Below are 24,202 nucleotides of genomic sequence, written 5' to 3'. Positions count from 1 at the left end.
TTTTTTTTTAAATTGGAATTAAAAGGCCCAAAAACCCAATGTTGTGTTGTTCCCCCAGTGTTTTTCTAAGATTTTCTGTTATTTGTGTTCCCAGATGGTAAGAAAACAAGTCCTATCCTGCCGAGTGAGATGGTGGAATTTACTTTATTAGCTTGACTTAGATTATTTTAAAACTATTGTTGTGTATCTGGCATCTTGATTAATTGAGAATCTTTTTAGAGAAGCTGTAAGGTTGCAATAACACCTTCTTGAAAGGACATACAATAAGAAATTTCAATGTCTGTTAAAGTCCCAAACTTTTTGGTGCTTGAGGATGTGAATGGMTCTGCAGGCCCAGCAGTGCCTTGGCATATTTTGGGGTAATAAACACAATATGTTGTGTGCAGCTGGTTATTTAAAACATTTTTTTTCCTCTCTCAGGGCATATTCCCTGCCTCCTATATCCATCTTAAGGAAGCAATCGTTGAAGGCAAGGGGTAAGTTGGATTTAAAAATTAAAAAAAAATACTTTTTTTGTTTTACCCACGTTGTTTCAGTGCATTATCAGATGGCTTACACTTGTTTCCAGGTTGTTTTCTGCCTTACTGAGAAGTCATTTTGTGATTCTGTTATTCCCTTCCCTGGTGTTAATTCTGGTTTGAGCTGTATTTGCTGTTCAGCAGCACTTCAGGTGCTCATATATCAAATCAGCTTTGCTGGATGTGCATGTGAAACTTTTGAACATGGATATAAAAGCTAAAAAATGAAAGACTAAAAGTTAAAAAAACAGGAAAAACTCACAACCGAATCCCAGAGGGAAAAGGAGGTGAAGTGAAATTAATGAATAATGACCCAGGTACGAAATGGAGTGAAACAGGATTGAAATATTTCATTCCTTTGTGCCGGATTTATTTTTATACTCATTTAAATATGCAAATGATYAAACCCCTAATCATGAGATTGCTGCATAATGACATCTTCCTTGCTGATTGCAAAACTGCCTTTAAGTACCCTTGTTCTGCAATATTCAACGATCTGGCTGGTGTTCCTTACCTTCACGGCACCTAATTTTAACACAAATCGTACAGAAACTTCATGGGAACGAATGGAATCTTCATTCTTCATTGGAAGGCCAGCATTTTGAAAAATAAAGAATAATTACAGGGGAATATCATAGTATTGGAAGTTGGGCAGGGTTGGGTTTTGTTCTTGGTTGCTTAATAATAAATATCTCAATGATGAATGTCACAGTGAGGTGGGCATTGATATCCTTGGGAGTGGAGAAATGAGGAGAGGGTGGGGAAGGTTCTCAAGGATGTGAGAGGGTGGGATGAGAGGGAATAGCCTTGAACTGAAGTGGGGAGGGCAGGGATGGATGGGATWTTGGGCAGGAATTGTTCCCTGTAGGGTGGGCAGCCCTGGCACAGGRTGCCCAGAGAAGCTGTGGCTGCCCCTGGATCCCTTTGAGTGCCCRAGGCCAGGCTGGACATTGGGGCTGGGAGCAGCCTGGGACAGTGGGAGGTGACCCTGGATCATCTTTAAGGTCCCCTTCAACCCCAACCATTCCATAATTTTATAATCTCAGTGCTTCCAAGTACCCTTAATGTGGTAGGACTGTACTGGTGTCAGTAATATGCATTAACATCTTACTTTGGCTCATAAATTTATAATAAATGTTGCTAATTCCAACATTCCAACCCTGTTTTATTCAATTGCCTTTGGAAATGATCAGTTCCTCCCTAGAAATGATCGAAGATGAGGTGGATTAGGTTAGATACCAGCACAGAAATGTTCACAGTAGAGGTTTTCAGACCTTGGCAGAGGCTGCTTTGTGCAGTGGTGGAGTCCCCATTCCTCGAATTGCTAAAAAAAATTGCTCAAAACATTGCTCAAAACCCCACCTCTGTGGATTTGGCACTTGAGGATGTGGGTTTGTGGTAATGCTGGTTTGACTCTATGATCTTAAAAGTCTTTTAAAACCATAAAAAATCTTTAATTCTTAATTTTTCTTGGTTCAATGTCTTTTTTTTTGCCTCCTCAGCCAACATGAGACAGTGATCCCCAATGAGCTGCCCCTGATCCAGGAGGTCACCACCACACTGAGGGAATGGTCCATCATCTGGAGGCAGCTCTATGTGGTAAGGCCAGCTCAGGAAAACATCTCCACTGGGAGAGTTTGATGGGAAAATTGGTGCTGGAGAAGGTACAGGCTGAATTATCAACAAATTATTAATTATGGAGGAACTTCTAATGAAATTCCCCTTCTGTTGTTGTTGCTAAAGGCTGCTTCCAGTGCTGAAAATCTGTGTAGCCTCATCTCTGTTWAAAGCACAAATCTCAGTAGTGATTCTCTTGCCTGTTTTTTTTCAAATCCCTCAATTTTCTTGTGCAGAATCAGATCTTTTTAGGGTTTTACCCTGATCTGGCAATGATTGGTTGAATGATTACAACCAATTTTTATTAAAAAAAATACATTGGATTTTTAAGGTGTGTATGTATTTGGAGTCATTTAGCATGTAATTTTATTAGAGAAATGGTTTTCAGGCAGTTTGTTAAGGCTGTTGGTCTGTGTTAGGGAATAGAGTTTTTGATGTTGAATTTGAAAGCTTTGTAAAATTATCAATGCAGGCCTTTYACCTCTCAGTATTCCTTTCCTTAAAGTTAATTTTTCCCAAATTTTGACACCATAACTCGTGTACCTATTGATTTTGACACGCTAAGCTTCCAAGCACATAAAAATACACTCTTAAATATTTATAATAAGCATTATTGATAAGCTCCTAAATGGGAAGATAGAAAAACAGAGATGAAGTTGCCCATAAATGAGATCAAAATTCAAACTTTTACACTGAAAAATGCAGCTCAACTTCACAGCAAAGCCTGCTGTGGGATTTAAGGCACCTTGTTCCCACTTTTGCAGCTCTCATCATGCAAGGTCACTGTAGCAGGATAATGGGAAYGTGAAATTTCTTTATTTAAAGCAGGGTTTAATGCACTCTCTGTTTGCCATAAATATGTTTGAAATCTCATCTCATAAAAGCRCGAGCGGTAATGAAGATGTTTGTGCTGACTAATGTGGCTTTTAATCACACCCATGAAAATAAAGATTAGGAGGAAGAGTGTAATGGAGATGATGTAGTGTGGCAATATAGAAGATGAAGGATAATATCTTGTATGGAAAGAAAGAGATTATGTGTTAGGGAGAGGATTAAGGGGTTGGAAGAGCAGTGAGGAGGAAGGGAGAAGCAGAAATAAAGCAGGAGGAGAGGGCACCAAAACCAGCTTTGCCCTTGGTTCCACTGCTGTACCATCATGGAAAGGTTTGGGATGGAAGGGATTTTAAATCCCATCCTGCTCCACCCYYTTCTACTCTCYCAGGGTGCTCTGAGCCCTGTCCAGCCTGGMTTTGAGCACTCMCAGGGTGGGAAYTGGGGCTGGGAGCAGCCTGGGATGGGGTAAAGCCAACAGCTTTAAGGTTCCTTCCAAACCATCCCATTCTGTGATAAACACAGAATAAACACAATACTTGCTGTGCTTTCTGCTTTGAATCCTGGAGCAGGCAGTGAAGGCAGGTTTGTTTTACTGGGGACAGCCAGTTTCAGACTGGGTAGTCTGCAGATCTGAAAGATATTCCACATTGACCATCTTTTGTGTATCAAAAATCCCCATTTATGCCTTGATTCGGTTTGTAATTTGTGTTTGGATCTTGAATGGATGTTCAGGTTCTGTTTGCAGAGAGCAGAGGATGTGGAATGTTTCCCATCTCTCTGCTTTATGATTGCCTGCAGCCTTGAAAATCAGGAACTTCTTCCCCATTTGGATTTGTCTGTATTTAGCTTCCAGCCATATGTGCCTGTTGTGTTTTTCTCTGCTACATTAAAGAGCTTTTAATAATGGGTATTTKCTCTCTGTGAAGGTTCTCCCACTATAATCAAGCCAGCTTTTGGATAATCTGAACAGAGTGAAGTCTTTAAGTTTCACAGTGAGAAATCCTTTTCCCARAGTCTTGGAGTCATTATGTTCTTTTTCCTGCATCTTCTGCAGTTTTTCGTTGTTCCTCCTTTTTTAGTGGAGAATTTGATTGTAATTATTTAATTATTCTCAGCTTAGCTGAGTGTTGCCAAGGAAAGTTTGTGTATGCTGCTGGCATTATTTAATAGCCACAGTTCCAGGTTTTATAAACAATTTAGGAATTTAACTTCCTRTGAAGTTGAGGTCTTTCCTGGTGTTTCACTGTCCTTTAGAAGTCACCTGTGGACTTGCATGGCACTGATGTGCACACTGAGGCATTTTAAAATRTTTTTTTTGGAGGTTTAACCAGGGGAGGGGAAGGATTCTCCCATCTGTTGCAGATGGATTATTGCACAACTTGAGCCTCTTGCTGTTAAAAAGCACCATTTTAGTCCTGTTCTGCTCAGTGCAGAGGGTCACTGAATAAAGCTACTCTGGGAATCAATAAAAGGACATTTTCCTCTTTGATGCCTGMAAACAGCATGACCCAGGTTTTAGGRCAGCAGAAACCCAAGCATTTTACACCTGTCTGGATCCTAAAAGCTGAGTGCAGGGCCCTCAATGCTCAGTGCTTTGTGCTGTAAGAAGTTAAGCTCCTGTTCCAGAGCTGCTCTAGGCTTACCCTTTAAATTCATATTTATAATTGCAATTTATTTTGTATATTTACAAGCCTTCAAACCTGATTTCTCCCCTTCTTTCTCCCCCCCAAACAGCAGGACAACAGGGAGATGTTCCGCAGCGTCCGGCACATGATTTACGACCTGATTGAGTGGAGATCCCAAATCCTCTCTGGGACCCTGCCCCAAGATGAGCTCAAAGAGCTGAAAAAGAAAGTGACTGCCAAAATCGATTATGGCAACAGGTTTGTGAAGAGTATTTCCCATTTTTTTCTGCCTCAAACCAGATCCTGTGTAAGACACGTCAGCTGTCAGTGACTTCTCRCAGGATTCTTTTCTTTCCTGTAGTTGTAGAGATGAAATATTTGCATATTCACACTTTACTATAACAAACCAAAGATTGAAGTGGATGCAGGATCTTTAAAGCATCATGTGCAAACTGGAGTCCATCTCTCTCTCTGAGTGGGATCATCAGTTTGATGCTGCACTGAAGTTGTGATTTTTTAAGGCCAATTGAAAAGCGTAAGCATTGCCTCCCTTCAAAATAGGATTTTAAACTCTGCTTGCTTGTGCAGCACAAACAGTTGTCACCCTCTGAGCACCACCAGCTGCCTGTGCCCTCGAGTCACTCAGCTGTAATGTGATGTTGAAGGATTTTGGCTCAGAAGCATCATTTAGCTCTTGGTTCCTCTTCTTGTGCAGGATCCAGCTGGTAGCACAAGATGAACAGGGAGRTTTCATAAGAGAAAAGAGCTATTTAGCACAAGAGAGTGGAAGTTGGGGTGGAAATATTGACCCAAAAAGAGACAGCAGTGTAGGCTCCATGYATTGGATATTTTAGAGATTCAGATGTTTTCTCTCCCCAGACTGCTATCTGGGTTTAAACACAATTTTTGTAAATATAAGTTTTAGGTTATAACTCGTCTGTATAGTTATGACTTTCCACTTGGATCAAAAATGAGAAATCAAACCTTACTCTTCATCATTGAAGCAGTGTTTTGAGTACTGAGAGACAAGGTTACAGTGCTCCCTTCCCATCTCACCCATTTGGTGGAATTCTCTTGTCCTGCACACCTGGGCAGTGAAAAARTTCTCAGCAGCCCAGCCTTGAAATCCTTTGTGATGCAAATATCTCATTGTATTTCAGCTATTTGTGTTCAATGCCTTAAGAACTCCCAGATTTGCAGTATTTCCGTTCATATACTCCATCAGCAAAAGCTGTGATTAAAAAAAAWTWAAAAAAAAAAAATCAGTAACTGCATTCAGTCAGTAATTACCATTTGTAATCCCAGATATGGAYGGTTGTACCTCTGGAGACAATTAAGCAGATGTTGTTGGTATTATTTGTTTGGCTACTGTACTTTACCATCTGCCCAAGGAGTTGGTAAAAGTTGCTCTGAATAACCTCCAGATGCTCAGCCTTCAAATGCAATGGAACATCTCGTGCTGTGCTCTGTGTTCCCCATGTTCTGATGGACTAATTAAGTGATCAGAACGTTCTCTGGGGGTGCAGGAGGGAGGTGAATGTGAACTTGTGAGTAAATASTCACCACTGAAAGGTAACATATGTTTCTAATAAAAGCCTGCATTTGCTTGTGCCTGAAAGAAGCATGAATGGGGAGTTTAGGATGCAGACAGAGCCAATTTATTGTCTGCTTTAGAAATACTGGCTGATCTTTAAGGTCCCTTCCAGCCCAAATAATTCTAAATGTTTCCTGTCCTAACCATATCCTAACTTTTGCTGTCTTGTGAAACGCTGATTTGTCAATAAGACCTTTTCTTTCTATAAATACAGACAGAAGTTTTACAGCAAATTGTCAAAATGACTGAGGAAGCAAAAATGGCCTTAGGAATCTGTATTTTTAATATCTTTTTGAAATTGGGTCAGGTAATTTTGTTGTGGAAATGCTTTTTTTTTTTTGTTCTGTTGCAAATATCTGTAACTGGGACACTTAGAAAAAAAAATTTAGGTTTTTTTTTTTCCCAAGCATAATTTGCAAGTTAAAGACTGAAACAAAGGGACTGAATCAAAGGGGAGGATTTGCTTTGACTTCTCTGACAGTGTGTGCAAACACTGGTGTGCTGCAGTCGGGGTTATGAGCCTTTTCCTGAATTTCTGAGCTTTTTCCTGGCTGTTTCTCCCATGGAAGATTCTGCAGCACTGACAGTTCCAGCTCCGTGGGTGTTTCTCCTGCTGTGGCTGCTGTCCAGGAATCAGCACTAGGGAGGAGCACAACAACTTTGGCTGCTTTTCTGTTTGGTTTCARTGCTGAAACCATTTTCTCACCAGAAATTCCATCTGGGAGGGGGAATGGGATGTTCCAGGGATGCTGGAGAGTTTTGTGGTGGTTGGGTCTGGTTCCAAAGGTGGTGCTTCAAAATCTGCTGCCTCCACTCTGCAGCTTGAGGGGTGTTCATCTCCCCTGCAATTACCATTAATTAATTGGAGGGGTTTGGATGTTTAAACACCTTTAACAGCTCAAGGGGTGAGGAGGAATCCCCCAAATCCATGGAAATTGCTTTGTGTGTCTCTTTTTCAAGTGCTTGCGGGTTATGCCCAGAGGGAATCTTTCAGATAAATCATGAGTCCCTGTGTGATTGATCAGACCCAGCAGATTTGATTTAAGCTCATTGATCAAACATACTTCAACCCTTAAGTTACAGCAGCTCCACTGGGAGAGTTGACCACAGGGTTAGAAGAAAAATTTAGGGATTTTTTTTCTTTGATTTGTGGAACAAAAGAATGGACCATCCTCCATTTATTTGGGTTGCCAATAACATTACTCTTAGAGAAGAGATCTGATTTTTTTAACCCTTGGTTCTGCTGCCAGCACTGAGTTAATGGGGAGAAATGTGAAAGTTTTCTCTGAAGCTGGATTTGATGGTGGCAGAAACCTTTCTCTGTAGAAGGTAATTGTGGATTTTAACACCCTGCTGACAGAAACCTTGTTTAAATAAAGGGRAACAGCTTATGCCTTACTTTGTGGAGTTGGGGTAAAGCAGGAGTTTGCAGCTTGGAGGAGAAGGTGGGATGGGTGGCAGGAGCTGTTTGTGGTGGGTTTTTGAGGCTGGGGGATTGATCAGAGYAGGAGACCAAGCCTGGTACAAATGGGTTTGTTTAAGGAATTGCTTCCCCAGCTGTTGATTTGCCTCATTTCCATCAGTCCTGTGCTCTGGGAATCACTCACTTGGATCTCCAGAATTCCTGACATGTTCAATTGTGTTATCATGTCTCAAATAATTTCCTCTCCATTGTTCCTCAGGTGAAGTTAAACRCTTGGCAGGAGTTGTTCAGACATTCMTTTGAGCAATTTTTAATTCACAAAYATTTTCTGCCTCACTTAGAATTCTGGATTTGGACCTGGTGGTTCGAGATGAAGATGGCAACATTTTGGACCCRGAGCAGACCAGCACCATCAGCCTTTTCAGAGCACATGAAATMGCTTCCAAGCAAGTTGAGGAGAGGCTACAGGAGGAAAAGGTAAGAGACAACCGAGGCTTTTCCCTGTGAAACACGAGGCTGTAAATTAATTGRATGGCTGTTATTTTTAGCAGTGATAATGGGGGATCTGATGTGTTCATGCAGAATTATCAGGCTTAAACACTTTGTAAGAACTTTTGTGTTTTAGGCTGGTTTTTTTTCATCCCTTAAAGGGTTTGTAGTAGCATTTATGGTTCAGAGTTGTAATAAATCAGCTGTATTTGTAGGTTTATGTCAGGTGTGCATGTGAGAGGTTTGGAAGTTAGGTTGTCATCAGAGTTTATATTTGAGAATCACAAAGAACAATATCCTCATTCTTCTATGGTTTCTTTATGCCAATCCTAAAAACTTGTGGAAATAAAAGGGGTAGATTTAAAGCCCATCTCAGTCTTGAACAGTCAGCACCTTTGCTGTTCAAAATCCTTATTTTTAAAAGGAAAAACTTTTCTGTTTCTCTTTCTGTTGTGTGTTCCTGTTTTCTTTTTTTTTTTCCCAGTTATATTTGAGGCTCTATTTTTTCATCCAGTTGTCTTTCTACTTAATAAGTGAAGACATCTTTTCTCTCCTTTTTCACTTCTTTTTTAACTTTCCCCTCATGGTGTGGCACTTCAAGACAGATCCAGGAAATGCTGTCTGCCACAAAACCTAACAGAAACAAAGATCACAGGAGCAGACACTCAATGGAAACCTCCTCTTCTTCCTTTTGGAAAGTTTTAGGAAAGTTTTATAGCAGTTGGATATCTGTTAGGCAAAGTTAAAGTTGGTTTTATTGTGTTCTTGAATTGCAGTCTCAGAAGCAGAATATTGATATCAACAGACAAGCCAAGTTTGCAGCCACTCCTTCGTTTGCTTTATTTGTGAATTTAAAAAAYGTGGTGTGTAAAATAGGAGAGGATGCTGAGGTCCTGATGTCTCTGTACGACCCCCTGGAATCCAAATTCATCAGGTTAGTGCCATTTTTATCTGTTTTTACTCAGGGATAGTGCTGAGGTACTTTGGGGCTTAAAGTCCAATTTCTGTGAAAGGCAGGGCCAGGTCCCTTCTCCTTGGGGACATTTTGGGGTTGTGCTGTGCTTGTGGGTTCCCAGAATTGGAGGTGAAAACACTGCAAGGGCTGTGCTCTCGCTGAGCTGCACCAATTCTCACACTTGGATGCTGTGGAGAAACTTTCTTCATTAAAATAACAGGCACTGAGGGAAATAGCAGCTCTCTGCTCAATAGTCATAGGTTGAGGATGAGGAAATCATGCTCTTCTGTGAATTCTGAAGTTGATTTTAGCTGCTTATGTTAAAGAGCATGAAGCGATAGAATATGGGGAATGGCTTTAAGCTGGAATAGGGTAGATTTAGATGGGGTGTTTGGGAAGAAATCCTTTCCTGAAAGGGTGTGGGGAGGCACTGACAGGAGTTTCCCAGAGAAGCTGTGGCTGCCCCTCAATCCTTGGAATGCCCAAGGCCAGGTTGGACAGGGCTTGGAGCACCCTGGGGTGGTAGAAGGTGTTGCTGCCATGGCAGGGGGAGGATGAGATGAACTTTAAGGTCCCTTTTAACCTAAACCATTTTGTGCTTCTGTTGCTTTGTGATTTAAACAAAAAGTCTTCAAAATGCTGTTTATTTCAGTGAGAACTACCTGGTGAGATGGTCGAGCTGTGGCCTGCCCAAGGACATTGACAGACTGCACAACCTGCGAGCTGTGTTCACTGTGAGTGGGCACTGCCAGAGCGTGCCCTGGGGCTCACTCAGGACTGGGGATGGGGTGGCACCTCTGCAGGGAGATGGAGAGGGGCTTGGGATGAAGGATGGAGGGGCAGGACACAGGGAATGGCTCCCAGTGCCAGAGGACAGGGATGGATGGGATTTTGGGCAGGAATTGTTCCCTGGGAGGGTGGGGAGGCTCTGGCACRGGGTGCCCAGAGAAGCTGTGGCTGTTCTGGCAGTGCCCAAGGCCAGGTTGGATGGGGCTTGGAGCCCCCTGGGACAGTGGGGAGGTGTCCCTGCCCATGGCAGGGGCTGGAATTTGATGATTTTAAGGTCCCTCCCATCCCAAACCACTCCATGTTTCCATGCTACCAGAGGCTCCTGTGAGACATTATTCAGCAGCCACTTATGAGCATTCTCCACACCTGGGAAAAATCTAAGTGGCTCTTTGAATTTTTAACTTCCTAGAAATGATTTGTCCTCCTAAGCAGTTAATTTGCACACAGCTCCAATAAGATATTTAAATATTGTTACAAGAGCTGCTCTGGAACAGTTTGTGTTAGAGGTTTGCACAGCCAAGGTGAATTCTGAGCAACAAATCTTCTACCTATTGAAATGAAACTTAAAATTCAGCTCTCAGAAAGCAGCCTGACGTGAGTGCTGTTTGCAGGACCTGGGYAGCAAAGACCTGAAGAGGGAGAAGATCAGCTTTGTGTGCCAGATCGTGCGAGTGGGCAGGATGGAGCTGCGGGATAACAACACGCGCAAGCTGACCTCGGGGCTGCGCAGACCCTTCGGGGTGGCAGGTACCTCCTCTGGGCTGGCCCTATCTTTATCCTCCTCAATTCCTGCTGAGAAATTATGGGGTGGAGCTGCTCTGGGGCAGTGCAAACTCAGAGTGTTCCAAATCTCACCCCCCTTGTTGCTGTGTCCTAGAAAATCCCTTCTAGAATTTGTGTCAGCTGAGATGGCAGAGGTTATTTCCAGCATATTGTTATTCCATAGATAATTCTGGAATTCCTCTGTTGGTAATTCCACTCTCCTCTGAGTCACTGTTKCTCCAATCCCCCAGGGTGTTCCCTCTTCCCACGTTGATGAGTTATTCAGTGCCCTTGGTTTCTCTTTGCAGTGATGGACGTTACTGACATCATTAATGGGAAGGTTGATGATGAGGACAAGCAGCACTTCATCCCATTCCAGCCGTAAGTAGGGAGCAGTTTCAAGAGCAAGCAGAAGTGGAAAAAAAAAAAATTAACTTTGATTTAAAAAAACGGTCAACATTTTGAAGATAATTTAGCTCCATGTGATATTTTCTCCTAAATAATTTCTTCTTGAAAAATTTTCTATCATAAAACACAACTGATTTCCTTTTAGCTACACTTGCTAGCCCCAACAATTTTTGATATTTTTTTTGAGTTTAAAGCATGCATTCCCAATTTTACAGCCTGGTTTTCTCTTTGCTTGAAGAAGTCAGGGTGAGAACATGTCAGAGGTGAAATGCTCAGAGTAAATTCATTGCTTGTTTAGCTCTGCCTGAGATCGATATAGATCATGTTCTGCCCATAGATCCCAGATTTTTTTTTGTAAGTTCCATGAAGAAAGGTAGAAGGGATAAGGCAAATAAATTTGCATGAAGTATGGATGCTTAGTTTTCCCATTATGGGAAATGCTGGACTGCCATCTGTTCCAAAAGGCAAAACAGAATTATGGGAGCAAAATTCCATGATTAATACACTGATGGGTATTCAGAGCAGTTTTAATGATATTAAAAAAAAAGAAGCTTGAAATAATGTAATCTTAAATTAACTTTATTTTGAAAAATAGGCCTGGTTCAGGAAGCCCTCGTGGGTTGGAGGTGATGAGAGAAATGCAGTGTGTGTGCAGGTGCTGCAGGGAGGATGGGGGGTGTTGATGATAAAATCAAAATGCAGTTCCATTCCTCAAGGAAAAACGGGTTTTAGGGAAGAGAAGGACATGTTTATTGTGTGGTAAATAGTAGCAAAGTTGTTTTTCAGCAAGTGTGGAAATATGCAATGAAAATGAACCTTTCCAARTGGCTGCTAATGGAACATCCCGTTTTCTGCTCCATTAGCACAGATTCATTTTTCCTGTTACACTTACAGTGAGGTTTTTAAAAGATGCACAATGTGATATCTCTTTTTCCCTTGTAATAAATTAAAACATTCTCMTGAAAAAGTCTATTGCAGAGAATATGAATAAGGTGGAAAGACTCAAAGTGACGCTGGTGGCGTTATTTCCGCCCTGGGCTGGGGCTGTGTACATGAGCCCCATTTTTCTCCTTCATTCCATGCTTTGTTGTTAMACCACATGCAGTTCTGTTTTCATATCTTTCTTTGTTTCTATTCATTCACTGGCCACCAGCACCATTGGTGTCACAATTGGCACGATTTGCCTCAGTGACAYCTCACCTGCTGTTTATTTATCATCCCCATCTTCTCATTTATTCACCGAGTTTGGGTTGTCTGCTCTTCTCCTCCTTTTCCCTGTGATATTAATGGGTGCTGCTCCACCTGTGGRATGGCAGAGGTGACCCTGGTGGTGTTTCAGGGCCATTCTGCTATCAATATATGTATTGATTTCAGTATTGATATCAAAGAGAGCTGCCTGTGTGGGTTTTCCCTGCTGCACTGGGGGATCTCCAGTGGGAAATGTTCCCCTGGTCCCCAAGGGAGCAGAACCCTCCCAGGCACGATGGACTCTCCGTGGTAGCTCAGCATTCTTCTGATTAATGRTCTCCCTCTGTCTTTCTTGTCACCTCTCCTGTCCTTTGTCCTGCCTTGACTAATCAACGCTCTTTGTCCTGACYGTGATACGATCTTTTGTGTTCCCTTGTCACTGTGCCTCCTGGTTTTCTGTGCCCCCCTGTCTCCCGGTGTTGGTCGTCATGTGCATCCTCCAGGCTAGCGTTGGGTGACGCCATTCGACACAAGCAGCTGAACATATCATCCCGTTTTTCACCCAGGGTGGCAGGGGAGAATGATTTCCTGCAGACTGTTATAAACAAAGTGATTGCTGCCAAAGAAGTCAACCACAAGGGGCAGGGTAGGTACCGCGCTCTGCCGGGGTTTGTGATGTGAGATGGTTTTAGTGTGGTGTTGGGGGTTAAGATTTCTCCTTTTGTTTCCTCTCTTGGGGAATTTTTCTTTCCCRTTTTGTTGCTGGGATGTGGGAATCTGGGAATTGTTTGGTTGTTCCTCCCTTCCCTGCCCTTTAGGGCTTGTCCTGCTYGTCCCTCTGCCCTGTGGACAGGCTGTAGTGCTGCTCAGCTCTTGGATGGTTTTGTACTCCTAAATACAAAATATCCTGATGGGGAGGGTGCAGAGGAGACCACAGAGATGGTCAAGGGTTGGGATCTCTGTGATGATCTCTGTGATTTCTCTCCCCTGGTTGTTCTGGGGAGGAGCAGACTGAGAGGGGATCTCATTGTTCCATATCAATATATCCAGAGGATGGTGCTGGGCTCTTTTCAGGGTGAGGAGCAGTGACCCCGAACTAAAACAAAATGAGTTCCACCTCACCATGAGGAGAACTTCCACAATGGTGGCAGAACCCTGGAATGGCTGCCAAGGGAAGATGTGAGGTCTCCCACTCTGTAGATGTTCCCAACCCCCCTGGACACTTTCCTGTGTCCCTTGTCCTTGTGTCCCCTGCTCCCCTTGACAGGACTGGCTGATCCCAGAGCTCCCTTCCACCACCAACTGTCCTGTGACTGATTCTGGAGCTGATGGCTCAAGGACTCATCTCCTGTGCCTGTGAGCTGTGGGTTTGCCCTGTCCATGGTGAAGGAATGATTTATGCTCTTCCTTCTCCTTTTTTTCCCCTCTTCACCTGCCCTTGCTGTGTTTTGCTCCCTTTCCAGGAGAGCTGAGCTGGCGGGAGGTGAGGAGGGAGCCAGAACCAAGGCACCCTTCTGGAACCTTCCCTGGTCCCTTCTCCAGGGTTGATTCATTTCTSAGTGTCTRTAAATYCTYAKRSTCATGCCTGTGTCCAGTTATTGCTSTWCTGGCYYCARWATTTTCTTGRAATTYTGYWTTAAAAARGAATTACACTGATTAATGCAGAGTTTCCATCAAACAGTGTGTGTGAATACCCATCACTCCACATCTGACCAACCCCCAGGAAAAATTACACACTTCTCCCTGATGTTTTCACTCATTAATAGCAAAGAAATTTTTACATAAACCTTTTTTTTAGGCTCTCCTTTAGCTAATGAAGAGAAGTTTTATCTGCTTTCCCCATTTTTTTTTTTCACCTGTGGCCACCATGTAGCCAAAAGGAGGAAACATTTGTTCCCTTGATTCATTCCAAAATCTCTCCATAAAAAAGAGTGCCCAAGCAAACAGAAAAAGGATGAAAAGTTGTTTCTTAGGCAGGCAGGGCAGGTACAGTTGCTGTGCAGTGAAAAAGCAGCTGTCAGAGCCATCCCTGGCACCAAGTCAGCCCAGAAACTCTGAGAGAGATATCAGGGAAAGGACGAGCTGCCAAGTGTACACAAAATGAATGTACAGTTAATTCTGTCACGGGGTAACCCACAATTTGTTTCATAGATGAATATTTTTGGGGTATTTTTTGCAGATTTTAATTTTAGGATTTTCTTCTGCAAATTGCTGCTGTGATTATTTCGTGCTTAAATTTGATTGCYAGCCACTTCAGCAAGTGGGAGACTTCTTTGGGTTGGGTTTCTTTTTTTATTTTTATGGGCTTTTTTTTCCACTTTGGCGTTTTTCTTTCTTCCTGTAACAAATGTGCCTGATGTTGGTTGGCAGGCAGCAGCTTTTTAGTGGCTGCTTCTGCTGCTGAGCAGAAAAACATCAACTGTGTGAAGCTGATGCTGTGGATTTCTCTGTGCTCAGAGCAGTAAAAAACAACTTTTATGGGGGTGGTGATCAGTCAGTTTGGGGTATGGAGCTGCTTGCTTGGAATATTTGGGTTTTTCCATGCAGATCATCCTTGTTCCTTCTCTTTTTTTCCCCATGGAAAAGAAACATTTCATTATAAAGGACTTGGAACATAATCAGAAATAGTTCTGGATCCTCACATTTTTATGTGAAATGGTGGGATTTTTTTTTAAAAATATTTCAATACTTTTTTTGGAAAGGAAGAGCAGTTAACGTATCATAATTATTTTAACATCCTTGAATTTTTCAACATTTGTAGATAGAATTTTTAAAAATAAATCTGTAAATTTGTAGAAAAAAAATCTGTGGTATCTAAGAGTAAATCCTAGCAAAATTCATGATTGTGGTTTTTTTTTTTTTTTTTGTACAACAGGTCTGTGGGTGACTTTGAAACTTCTTCCAGGAGATATCCATCAGATTAGGAAAGAGTTTCCACACTTGGTGGACAGGTCAACAGCAGTGGCTCGGAAAATGGGTTTCCCTGAGATTATCATGCCTGGTAAGGCTCTGTGGGAATTAATGGTGTGTTTTGACATTGATGCTAAAATTTATATATTTGTATGTTAAATATATAAAAATATATTTTAGAAAAATTTACATTTTACCCTGCTTTAAATGGCTGTATGTATGGAAGGTTTTGGAGGGGAAAAAAAAAGGTAAATTTAAGGCATGGTATGCATTAAAAGAGGATCATCAAAATGATGTTGTCTGATATAAAATAAATGCAAAATACCTTGGTAATAACTGCATCAATAAGTGAAGTTCCCACCCCCTTCAAGAAGACAGGAAATCCCAGTGGCAGTGGGAATTGTCCTTTTCCAGTGAAGAAAATGTGCACAAAGGACAAACTTTGTGTTCTCCCCATAGCAAGGGTGTATGTAAAACCCCTCTGCTGCACTGAATTCAAAGCAGAAAGGTTTGCAGAGGAACCAGATTGATTTAGAGATAGCAAGCTGGATTTGGAGAAGGCATTTCAACAGAGCCACATCATCTTTTTTTAAAATACATTTATTTGGTGGCTGTTCAGGTGCTTACAAAAAAAAAAAAAATCCTAAAAAACCCCAAAACTGTGGTGTTTCTCAAAAAATACAGATTGATGGGCTCTGGAGGCTCCAGAGGTGTTTCCAAAACCCCTCCCAGTTCCAGGTGTCCCTTGGCTGCTGCCAGATGTGGCTGCCAGATGTTTCCCAGCCTCTGCAGGATGCTGTGAGTGCCTCACACCTTGTTTGGATCCTGTGTTGGCTCATTAACTGTCTGCCTCATGAAATCATTGGAAATCCCTCTTCTTCCCTGCTCATTTTGAAAATTTCAGTTGGATTGGGGTGGAGCTGAGGAACATTTTGAGACATAAATCTAAATACAGTCCTCCCCCTGCAGCCCCCAAGGCAGTGAAAACATCAAACCTCTTCCTGATGTAGGAAATTACAGACTTCTTGTAGGTATAATATTACAGGTTAAAATATTTTTATATTTAATTTATTATTTTCCTGTCGGTATAATATTAAGATACATATGTAGGTATTATATTATATTAATATAGTTTTATTTATGATTTCTTTTTTATTCAGCATAGGTTAAAATATTTTAAATTGCAGATACTATCATATTTTAAATAAATTTATGAATTGACTRTGTTGAAACACATATTTTGTTGAAAATTATACCAGTTTTAAAAAAAATTCTATGTAACATTAGTCGAAGATTTTGTTTGCCTTTTGCCTTGAGAGAAGGGCACTAAAGTTTCTTTCCAAGACATTGTTCCACTAAAGAAAACCTTATGAGTTTGACATCTCAACAGACTAGAAATAGCACAAAAATAAAAACTATCAAGGTCATTAATAAAACGTCAGCCCCAGACTTCCCCCTGAAGTGATCAGAAGCACCTAGTCTTAGAAAAGAGAAATTAAAAAAATCTAATTAACATCAGAAGTAAAAAATCCAGATCCAATTAAAGCCCAAATACTGAAAACTATGCAATGTTAGACCAATAGATATTAAACCAGTAAAGTTCTCTAAGTTTTAACTACATAAAATTTTAAAAAGGACTCTTTAAAAATTGATGTGTCATAAAATGATTCTCTACACACCTGGGCTATGTGTAGATGAAGTAATTTCTATTACATATTCTGGCCAGAAAATAAAGTAATGCCTTAAGTTTCTACCATTAAAAAAAGTTATTTAAAGCATTTTTAGTTTTCCTGTAGTTTCCATAATAATTTAACACTTTCAAGTGAATACTGAAAGAGATGGTGTAAAAATGAGTGGAACTGGGGTGTTTGAAATGTTTTGCCACATTGTTTCTGTGTGTCCTTGGCTTCACAAATCTGGGTTTGTTGTGAAATTTGGGTTATTTTGTCTGTGCCTTCCSTCGTAGGTGACGTTCGGAATGACATCTACGTCACCTTGGTGCAGGGAGATTTTGACAAAGGCAGTAAAACCACGGCRAAAAACGTGGAAGTCACGGTGTCTGTTTATGATGAAGATGGTAAAAGATTGGAGGTATTAAAGTACTTAATGTCTGGGGCTTTTTGATTTTGATACATATCAGGTTAAGCCTTTTCAACATCTGTATTTGTCAGCTTAAGGYCCCAGTTTTTATTTYCAGCCAAAYTYTTGTCATCATTAAATAYATCTTGCCTTATCAATGCCTGCACTTTGATACCAATTTCACGAGGAGCTCTGAGCAAGAGCCAGTCTYTTACTCTGACCCACTTCACTGATTTATTTTTTGTTGATTTGAGTGAAAAAGTGKAATTTAAGGGACATAAACACTTCTTGTGTTGTTTGTTTTTCCAGAATGTTATTTTTCCTGGTGCTGGGGACGAAGCCATCTCAGAGTACAAATCAGTGATCTATTACCAAGTGAAGCAGCCTCGCTGGTTTGAGACTGTGAAGGTATTAAAGCTGCTGAAATAACTTTTCTGGGTGTTAATGTGCTATTGGTGCAGCTTTCRGGGGGAAACAAAACTGGGGAAATTCCATGTTTGTGTTCAGCAGGGCGAGGAACAGCTCAGCAAGGCTTTGATTTTTCATTGTATATTGAATAATACAATAGAACATATTGAATTTTATTTCATCTGTCAGTCACGGGGGCTGCTGTGGGGAAGCTCCAGCTTCTSCTTAGCRATGGTTTGCTCTSTTTCCATGAAGCTGCCCTAGAGGAGCAGGATGCTGAGGCTGAACCACATTTGCCCAAAAGTGGAGGAGTTCAAAACTATGGGAGTTGGCTGTGCTTTAGTCTCGCTCCTTTTGCTGGGTGATCCCTTTGCACTTCACTGATGAATTTGGGTATTGCAGAGGAGGCTGCTGGGGCTGTTTGGGGTGTTCTCAGTCAGTCTGGGGTGTGTTCAGTCTGTCTGGGAGCTCTGGGAGCAGGGGCTCTGTGCTCTCAGGGCACTTGGGGCTGTTCCCCACACCAGAGTTTTCTCTCCAATGGTCCCTTGTCCCACCCTAAACAAAAAGGGGAATGGCAGGGGATGGATGTGCCATTGGGATGGTCACTCATGAATCCTTTGGAAGTGCCAGAGCAGTGCTGAAGATGTCTGGGTGGGGTTGGGACAGGCTGAAGGTGCTGTTTGTGACATTTTCTCCCTTGTGCAGGTGGCAATCCCCATCGAGGATGTGAACCGCAGCCACCTCAGGTTCACCTTCCGTCACAGATCATCCCAGGACTGTGAGTGATGCCAGCTCTCCATGGCACTGTTGGCCAAACAGCAACACAAAATAACAGACACAAAAACACACATAAGAGAGTGAAAAAGAGAGAGAAAAAAGAGAGTGTTTATTGTGGCATAAGCTTTTTTAATCTACTTTAGCAACTAGTTTATATATTTGTATCAAATATACATTGGTTAAGAGAGAACTGTTTAATTAATCAGTATATGATTGGTGAGTTTGCAAAAGCTCCAGTATTAGTAATGTTTATAATTTTCAGCCACTTGTGTTATCAATTCTACATTCTAACCTCTTTTTCTCAAAAGTAGCTAAGGTTGTGGTATTCTTCTATGCAGGCTGTTAACACTCCCTTTCTTTTCTGAGGACTCAGTCATACATAATTGGCTGAGTTTCAGATTCAGGGCTTGTGGGGCCACTTTTTTCCCCCACATCTCCATGGGCTTTCTTGGCAGTGCCTGCTGTCAATTCTTCCTGGGGCAGGGGTGCCATCCCCAATCCATCACTGAGCCATGTTATCTCTTCTAGTGCAGGATTAACTTTGTGACATTTTATTTTACATTTCCTCTCTGCTCTTTTTTCCCTTTACATCTTCCTCACTCTTCTCTATCCTCATCAAGTTTTTCTTTCCCTGCCCAGTTTTTTTCTCCAAAGGGAATAAAGGTAATTTTTTGCTAATTTACTAATAGAATAAAGCTTTCTATTAGTAACTCAGAGGGTTGTGGTATTCTGTACCTTAGAGGTGGCTAAATAGGGAGCAGTAAAGATCTTTACAAAAGCGAGTATAAAAGAGTTGGCTCATGGCTTAGCATCAGTAATTGAAGACTTTTGRATGAAAAAATTTAATTAATAAAATAATTAAGATAATGATACTTTTTTTGGAAAACAACATGCCAAAAGTCAGTGTCATTGTTATTGGAATCAGGATTGTGTGCTGCAGATTAATAGAGTCAAAAATGTGTTATGATGACTCAAATATTTAGGTTGGCTACAGCCTAAATATTAAAGAAGGTATTCCTAAATATTAAAAAGAGGCTCTTCCAGGGCTTTTTTCCAGTTTCCTGGGGCTGTTTCAAGGTGGTGACACTTTCCTTTTGGTTTTTTACTCAACTTAGTGTTCTCTTCTTCCTGTGTCACTTTTTTTTTTTTTAACTTTTGCTAGTAGATTTGGAGAAGAGCAAACTGAATCCATTTTCTAGTTCATGTTGGCTGCAGAATGGGTCAGCTTTCAAAACACTCAGTCACTTCATCTGCAATTATGGATCTGGTTTTTATTTTGCTTCTAATGTTGTGCCTCCAAATGTCTGTCCTCAGGGCTCAGTGCTCTGCTGAGATCCTCAGTGCTGCTGTTTAGATCTTTATTCCAGCTACCAAACACTGCCATTCTTTTGAAAACCTGAACTTTTCTGTTGGGTTTTTAAAAAGTTGCCTTAATAAAGCTTTCCAAAAGAACAGAATGTAGAAAAATGAAGCATCTGGTTACTGTTGATGCATTCATTTTGCTTTTTTGTTTTGGTTCTGTCTTGTTTTTAGAAGAAATCTCTATTTTTTTTGGACACTTAATTTACATGAGGATCTTTGCTATGGTCACTCCCATGTTTAAATGTGGGATTTAGGTGTCCTGACTATAGAAGAATCAAACTCTTAATTATGTGGTGATTTTTTTTTATTTTTCTTTTTTGTAACAGCTAAAGATAAATCTGAGAAGATATTTGCTCTGGCATTTGTGAAGCTCATGAGATAYGATGGGACAACTCTGAGAGATGGAGAGCACGACCTTATTGTTTACAAGGTAGAATTTTGAATTCCCACTGGGTAGCTCCCCTGACTGGCTTCTGGGGAATTCTGTCCTAGGATTACACAGGAAAATGTGTTGTGGATACTTCTGGTAGATCAAACCAAGCAGCAAGTCCTGTGTGGTTGGTTTATTTGGGAGATTGAGTGTTAAAACTTTAATATGTTTAATTTCAAAGGCATTTGTTGTTGAGTTCTTTGTGGGTTGGGAGAAGTTCCTACTGTAGTCCTTTAAATAATCCCATCTTGGCTCTGATGCAGACACATTAATGCCAAATTAACATTGTTAAAGATCCATTTGATAGCTCCAAACTGAAGAAAATYCAGTATAAATGTCAAAAAATTCTTATTTACTGGCTGTTTTCTCCTGCTGTGTTTCAAACACCCCTGCAGGCAGAAGCCAAGAAGCTGGAAGATGCCTCGACCTATCTGAGTCTGCCCTCCACRAAAATAGAACTGGAGGAGAAGGGTCACTCGGCCACGGGGAAGAGCATGCAGAACCTGGGCAGCTGCACCATCAGCAAGGATTCCTTCCAGATCTCCACTCTGGTGTGTTCCACCAAGCTGACCCAGAATGGTGAGTGCTCAGAGCTGCTGCAGTGCTGCTCTTGCAGCAGAAATTGGGATTTGTGTGCTGGATCTCCTGCCTGCTGCATCCGTGTTCCTGGGACTGCACAGGGGCTGCTGGCCACAAAACCTTGGGTGGGATTGTGGGGCTGAGTGTGTGACCCATCCCACAGGCTCTGATTTGATCCAGAGCAGTCAAATCCCAAATTAATGGGAGCAGAGGTTTTGTTTCCTGTGTAGTTGTCTCTTTTCCTGAGGTGCCCTCAAATGGGATCTGTGGCATTTTCCTTCTTCTTTCCTGTAACAGCACTGAGGAATGGATGAGTTTGATTTCAGGAGAAGGCAATACCATAACCCTGCCCCCAAATCTGCTGTTGATGTTACTCCAGGGTGCAGTATCAACATCTCAGGGCTGAGGGAAGCTCTGGTGCTCTCTCCTGGTGTTCAGAAGGGATGGGAGGGGAGGATGTGTTGCATGGAGGTCGTTCCCATATTCCCATCCCTTCCCAGGAGTGGCCTTGGCTCGTTTGTTCCTTCCTGTGCATTTTCCCTGTGTGTTTGTCAGCTGGCTGAGCACATCCCCAGGCTGTGGAGAACCAGTGGGGGCCACCACAGGCAATATTTCCCATTTGCAGCCCGTGCTCCACGTGTGGTTTTTGTGCTTGGTTGCCATGGAGCGATCCCTTGTTCGGCGTGGGAAGGTCATTCCACGGGGATTGACTCATTGCTGTGACTCAGGGTGGCTCTCTGGGGGCTGCTGGCCATCCCCACGAGGTTGCCACATTCACCAGTCCYCTCTGGTGACATCCTGGGGGATGTCCCTGCTGGGTTCTGGCGTGGATTGCGGTGTTTCCARCACATCTCTGAGTGTATCCTGGCTCTTTCATATGCAGAGCACATCGGAGCCACTGCAGTTCTGGCAGCCTTGAGCCTCGCAGGGTGTTCAGCTGGAAAAAAAAAAACAAAAAAACCAAAAAAACTGGGATGTGGTTGTAGGATTTCCCAGCAAAGATGGGACCGGGGCTTGTTGGATCCCGCGCTCTCCATCTGCAATGAAACTGCTTTTTGTTGGAAAAGCAGGGCTGGTTTTTCCCTCACTCTTTCCTTGTTAGTGGTTAAAAGTATTTCACAGTGATCAATATATTGATGTGAACTGACAGAACTRCTGTTAAAATTGAGCCTGAGCATTGTTTGGGGCTTGATTTACATATGGTGTGCTTTGAAAGACTGATCTTTGTTTAATGCTGCTGTTAACTGTGTTGGCTGTGAGACTCTTCCTCAGAGTTGCCAAAGTTTTCTCTCTTCCTTCAGAGTGCTGTGACWTTATTAAGCAAGATCACCATGTGTCAGTGAGCAGAAAAGAACCAAAACAACAAAAAAAATCATCATTAAATTCCTCCCACAAGCATCAGTTTTCATCTAAAAATTGGCAGTGCTTTTCAGATGGAAATTTCTGGGGCTGATTTTAAGTTTTGTAAARGGGTTGGTTAGTATTCCTCCTTTAACTTTCTCAAAAACAAATAGGCAAAAATCCATTATTATCCTCACTTACCAAAACGCTGATCCAAAACAGAGTTTTCTCCTTTTGGTTATCTATTTTAGTTCTTTCTTCATCTTCCATAACTACCTTAGWATTGGCTTTAAGACTCACATGCTTTCAGAATTACTAAAAATAAGTCATCTGTTTTTTTCTGCCTGGTGTTTGATGGGGCAGAGACTTCTTGGTGAGCTGTGAGTTATTAATGTTGCTTTTCTGTCAGTAATCGATATCCTTAGCATGGGAAAGGCTTCAAAAAATCAACTTGGCCATTGGTGAGGCTTGGAGAGAGAGTGATGGGATGAAGGGTATATTTGGTTAACACTTGAGCAGTTTTTAGTGATTTGAGCAGGATTTATTAGAGCAGGACATTCCCTGGCCTTTTCCTGGATTTTGCAGTTGATTTCGAGGAGGAGGAGCAAAAACCCCTCAGTGTCTGTGGAAGGAAATCCTCCTGGTGCCTTTTCCAGGACTTTCAGGATGTGTTTTTGTTCTTGGGGTGATGGGAGCAGAGCTGAATTTGGATTAATGGGGGTGCTGGAGAAATGCTCAGTTATTGATAGCAGGGAGCTGGCTGGTGCTGTCCCTGGGGATTTGCTGTTGGGAGCATCCTGGGCACCTCTGAGGCTCAGTCCAAGAATTTCTCTGTTTCCTTTTCTGCCTGAAGGACTCAAATCTCTGGGTAATAGTGGCTGTCACTTCACTGGAGTCAGGACTTCGAGGAACTGGGGATGCCAGGCTTTTGGAAAAGAGTTGGGAGGAATTTGACTTAGCACAGTTGATAATTAAAAAAAAAAAACAAAAACAAAACACAAAAACAACACACACATGACAAAATCAAATACTATAGTGGCATAAAATGTGAAGATGTAAGCACTGAATCAAAATAAAAATCACACAGAGGGGAAAAGCCGGTGTTCAAGTCAAGAAGGCAGATAATTTCAAAGAACAGATGGGAATTTAGTTAGAGGGGGAATATTCCCTGACTTCATTCAGTGACTGGGCTTTGAGAAAAGTTTGGGTGATCTGTAGGGGAGCTTTTGTGTGGGTACAGGTGAGGGAAAGCAGAGAGCCAGGAAGTTGGGCTGCCTGGTTCCAGTTGTTCAATATCCTGTAAAAGAAAACCCTCCACATGTAGCCAATAGAATCATAAATTACAGGAGTAAAGCAAAGCTGCTCTTGGGTACTCTGCAGGCTGGGTGCTTGTTGAAATCCTTTGCAGTTGGAAATAAGGGAATCACAGAATGGTTTGGGTTGGAAATGRCCTTAAATCCACCCAGTGCCACCCCWGCCATGGCAGGGACACCTCCCACTGTCCCAGGSTRCYCCMARCCCCAATGTCCAGCCTGGCCTTGGGCACTSMMAGGGATCCAGGGCATCTCTGGGCACCCTCATTTAATCTTCTTCCTGATGTTTTCTAACCTCAGCTTTCACTTGACCTAGGCTGACTCCAGCATTCCTGTTTCCTGTAGGCTAAAGCACTGTTTTACATCCTTCTGCTGCATTATTTTACACACAGCYCTGTGAAAAGAGTGGGATTAACTGCCTGGCTGGTGCTGGTGCTGTGCTGGGGTTAATTAATGCTTGCAGTAGCAGCGAGTGCCCATTTTCYCGTAGCCTGTAAGTTATTTTTCCCTTTCAGTTGGCCTGCACTGACATTTTGTGCTCACAAATGTATATTCATTTAGCATTTGCTCTGCCATCACGCTGCGAGTCCACGTGGGTTTGTTTTCTTGGGGCAATCCGTGATGCAGTTCAGAGCTCGTCTGTGGGCTGGCTTTTGTTCAGATCATTCCTTCTGTCAAGCTGATGCCTTGTTAGAAGTCAGACTGCAGCCAAATTCAGGGCTGGAAAGCTGATATAAATATATCCATGAAACACTTTGGATAACTCATGGAGGCATCTTCACTTTGCTTCCAGAAGCAATG

General features: G+C 42.0%; 1 protein-coding gene across 3 annotated transcripts in view; it reads left to right on the top strand.

Moving 5' to 3' along the window:
* LOC130580732 (dedicator of cytokinesis protein 1) overlaps window positions 1–24,202 on the top strand; it is a 174,163-nt gene that overhangs the window by 21,976 nt on the left and 127,985 nt on the right. For 2 of the 3 annotated variants that reach the window (XM_057378420.1, XM_057378421.1), the window contains exons 4-18: window positions 421–476; window positions 2,021–2,117; window positions 4,704–4,852; window positions 7,953–8,088; window positions 8,877–9,034; window positions 9,708–9,789; window positions 10,456–10,591; window positions 10,915–10,987; window positions 12,706–12,848; window positions 15,078–15,203; window positions 17,079–17,203; window positions 17,501–17,599; window positions 18,305–18,377; window positions 20,065–20,168; window positions 20,564–20,747. In XM_057378420.1, the coding sequence (XP_057234403.1) occupies window positions 421–476; window positions 2,021–2,117; window positions 4,704–4,852; window positions 7,953–8,088; window positions 8,877–9,034; window positions 9,708–9,789; window positions 10,456–10,591; window positions 10,915–10,987; window positions 12,706–12,848; window positions 15,078–15,203; window positions 17,079–17,203; window positions 17,501–17,599; window positions 18,305–18,377; window positions 20,065–20,168; window positions 20,564–20,747 (1,741 nt within the window). The remainder of the gene's footprint in view (window positions 1–420; window positions 477–2,020; window positions 2,118–4,703; window positions 4,853–7,952; window positions 8,089–8,876; window positions 9,035–9,707; window positions 9,790–10,455; window positions 10,592–10,914; window positions 10,988–12,705; window positions 12,849–15,077; window positions 15,204–17,078; window positions 17,204–17,500; window positions 17,600–18,304; window positions 18,378–20,064; window positions 20,169–20,563; window positions 20,748–24,202) is intronic. The other variant, XM_057378422.1, reaches the window with a different exon arrangement.

This window comes from Malurus melanocephalus, unplaced genomic scaffold (assembly GCF_030028575.1).
Source record: "Malurus melanocephalus ecotype Western Australia unplaced genomic scaffold, MMel_1.1 scaffold_358, whole genome shotgun sequence".
Lineage (NCBI taxonomy): Eukaryota > Metazoa > Chordata > Aves > Passeriformes > Maluridae > Malurus > Malurus melanocephalus.
The sequence above is the reverse complement of the archived record's forward strand: the minus strand, read 5'-3'. Positions and strand labels throughout refer to the sequence as shown.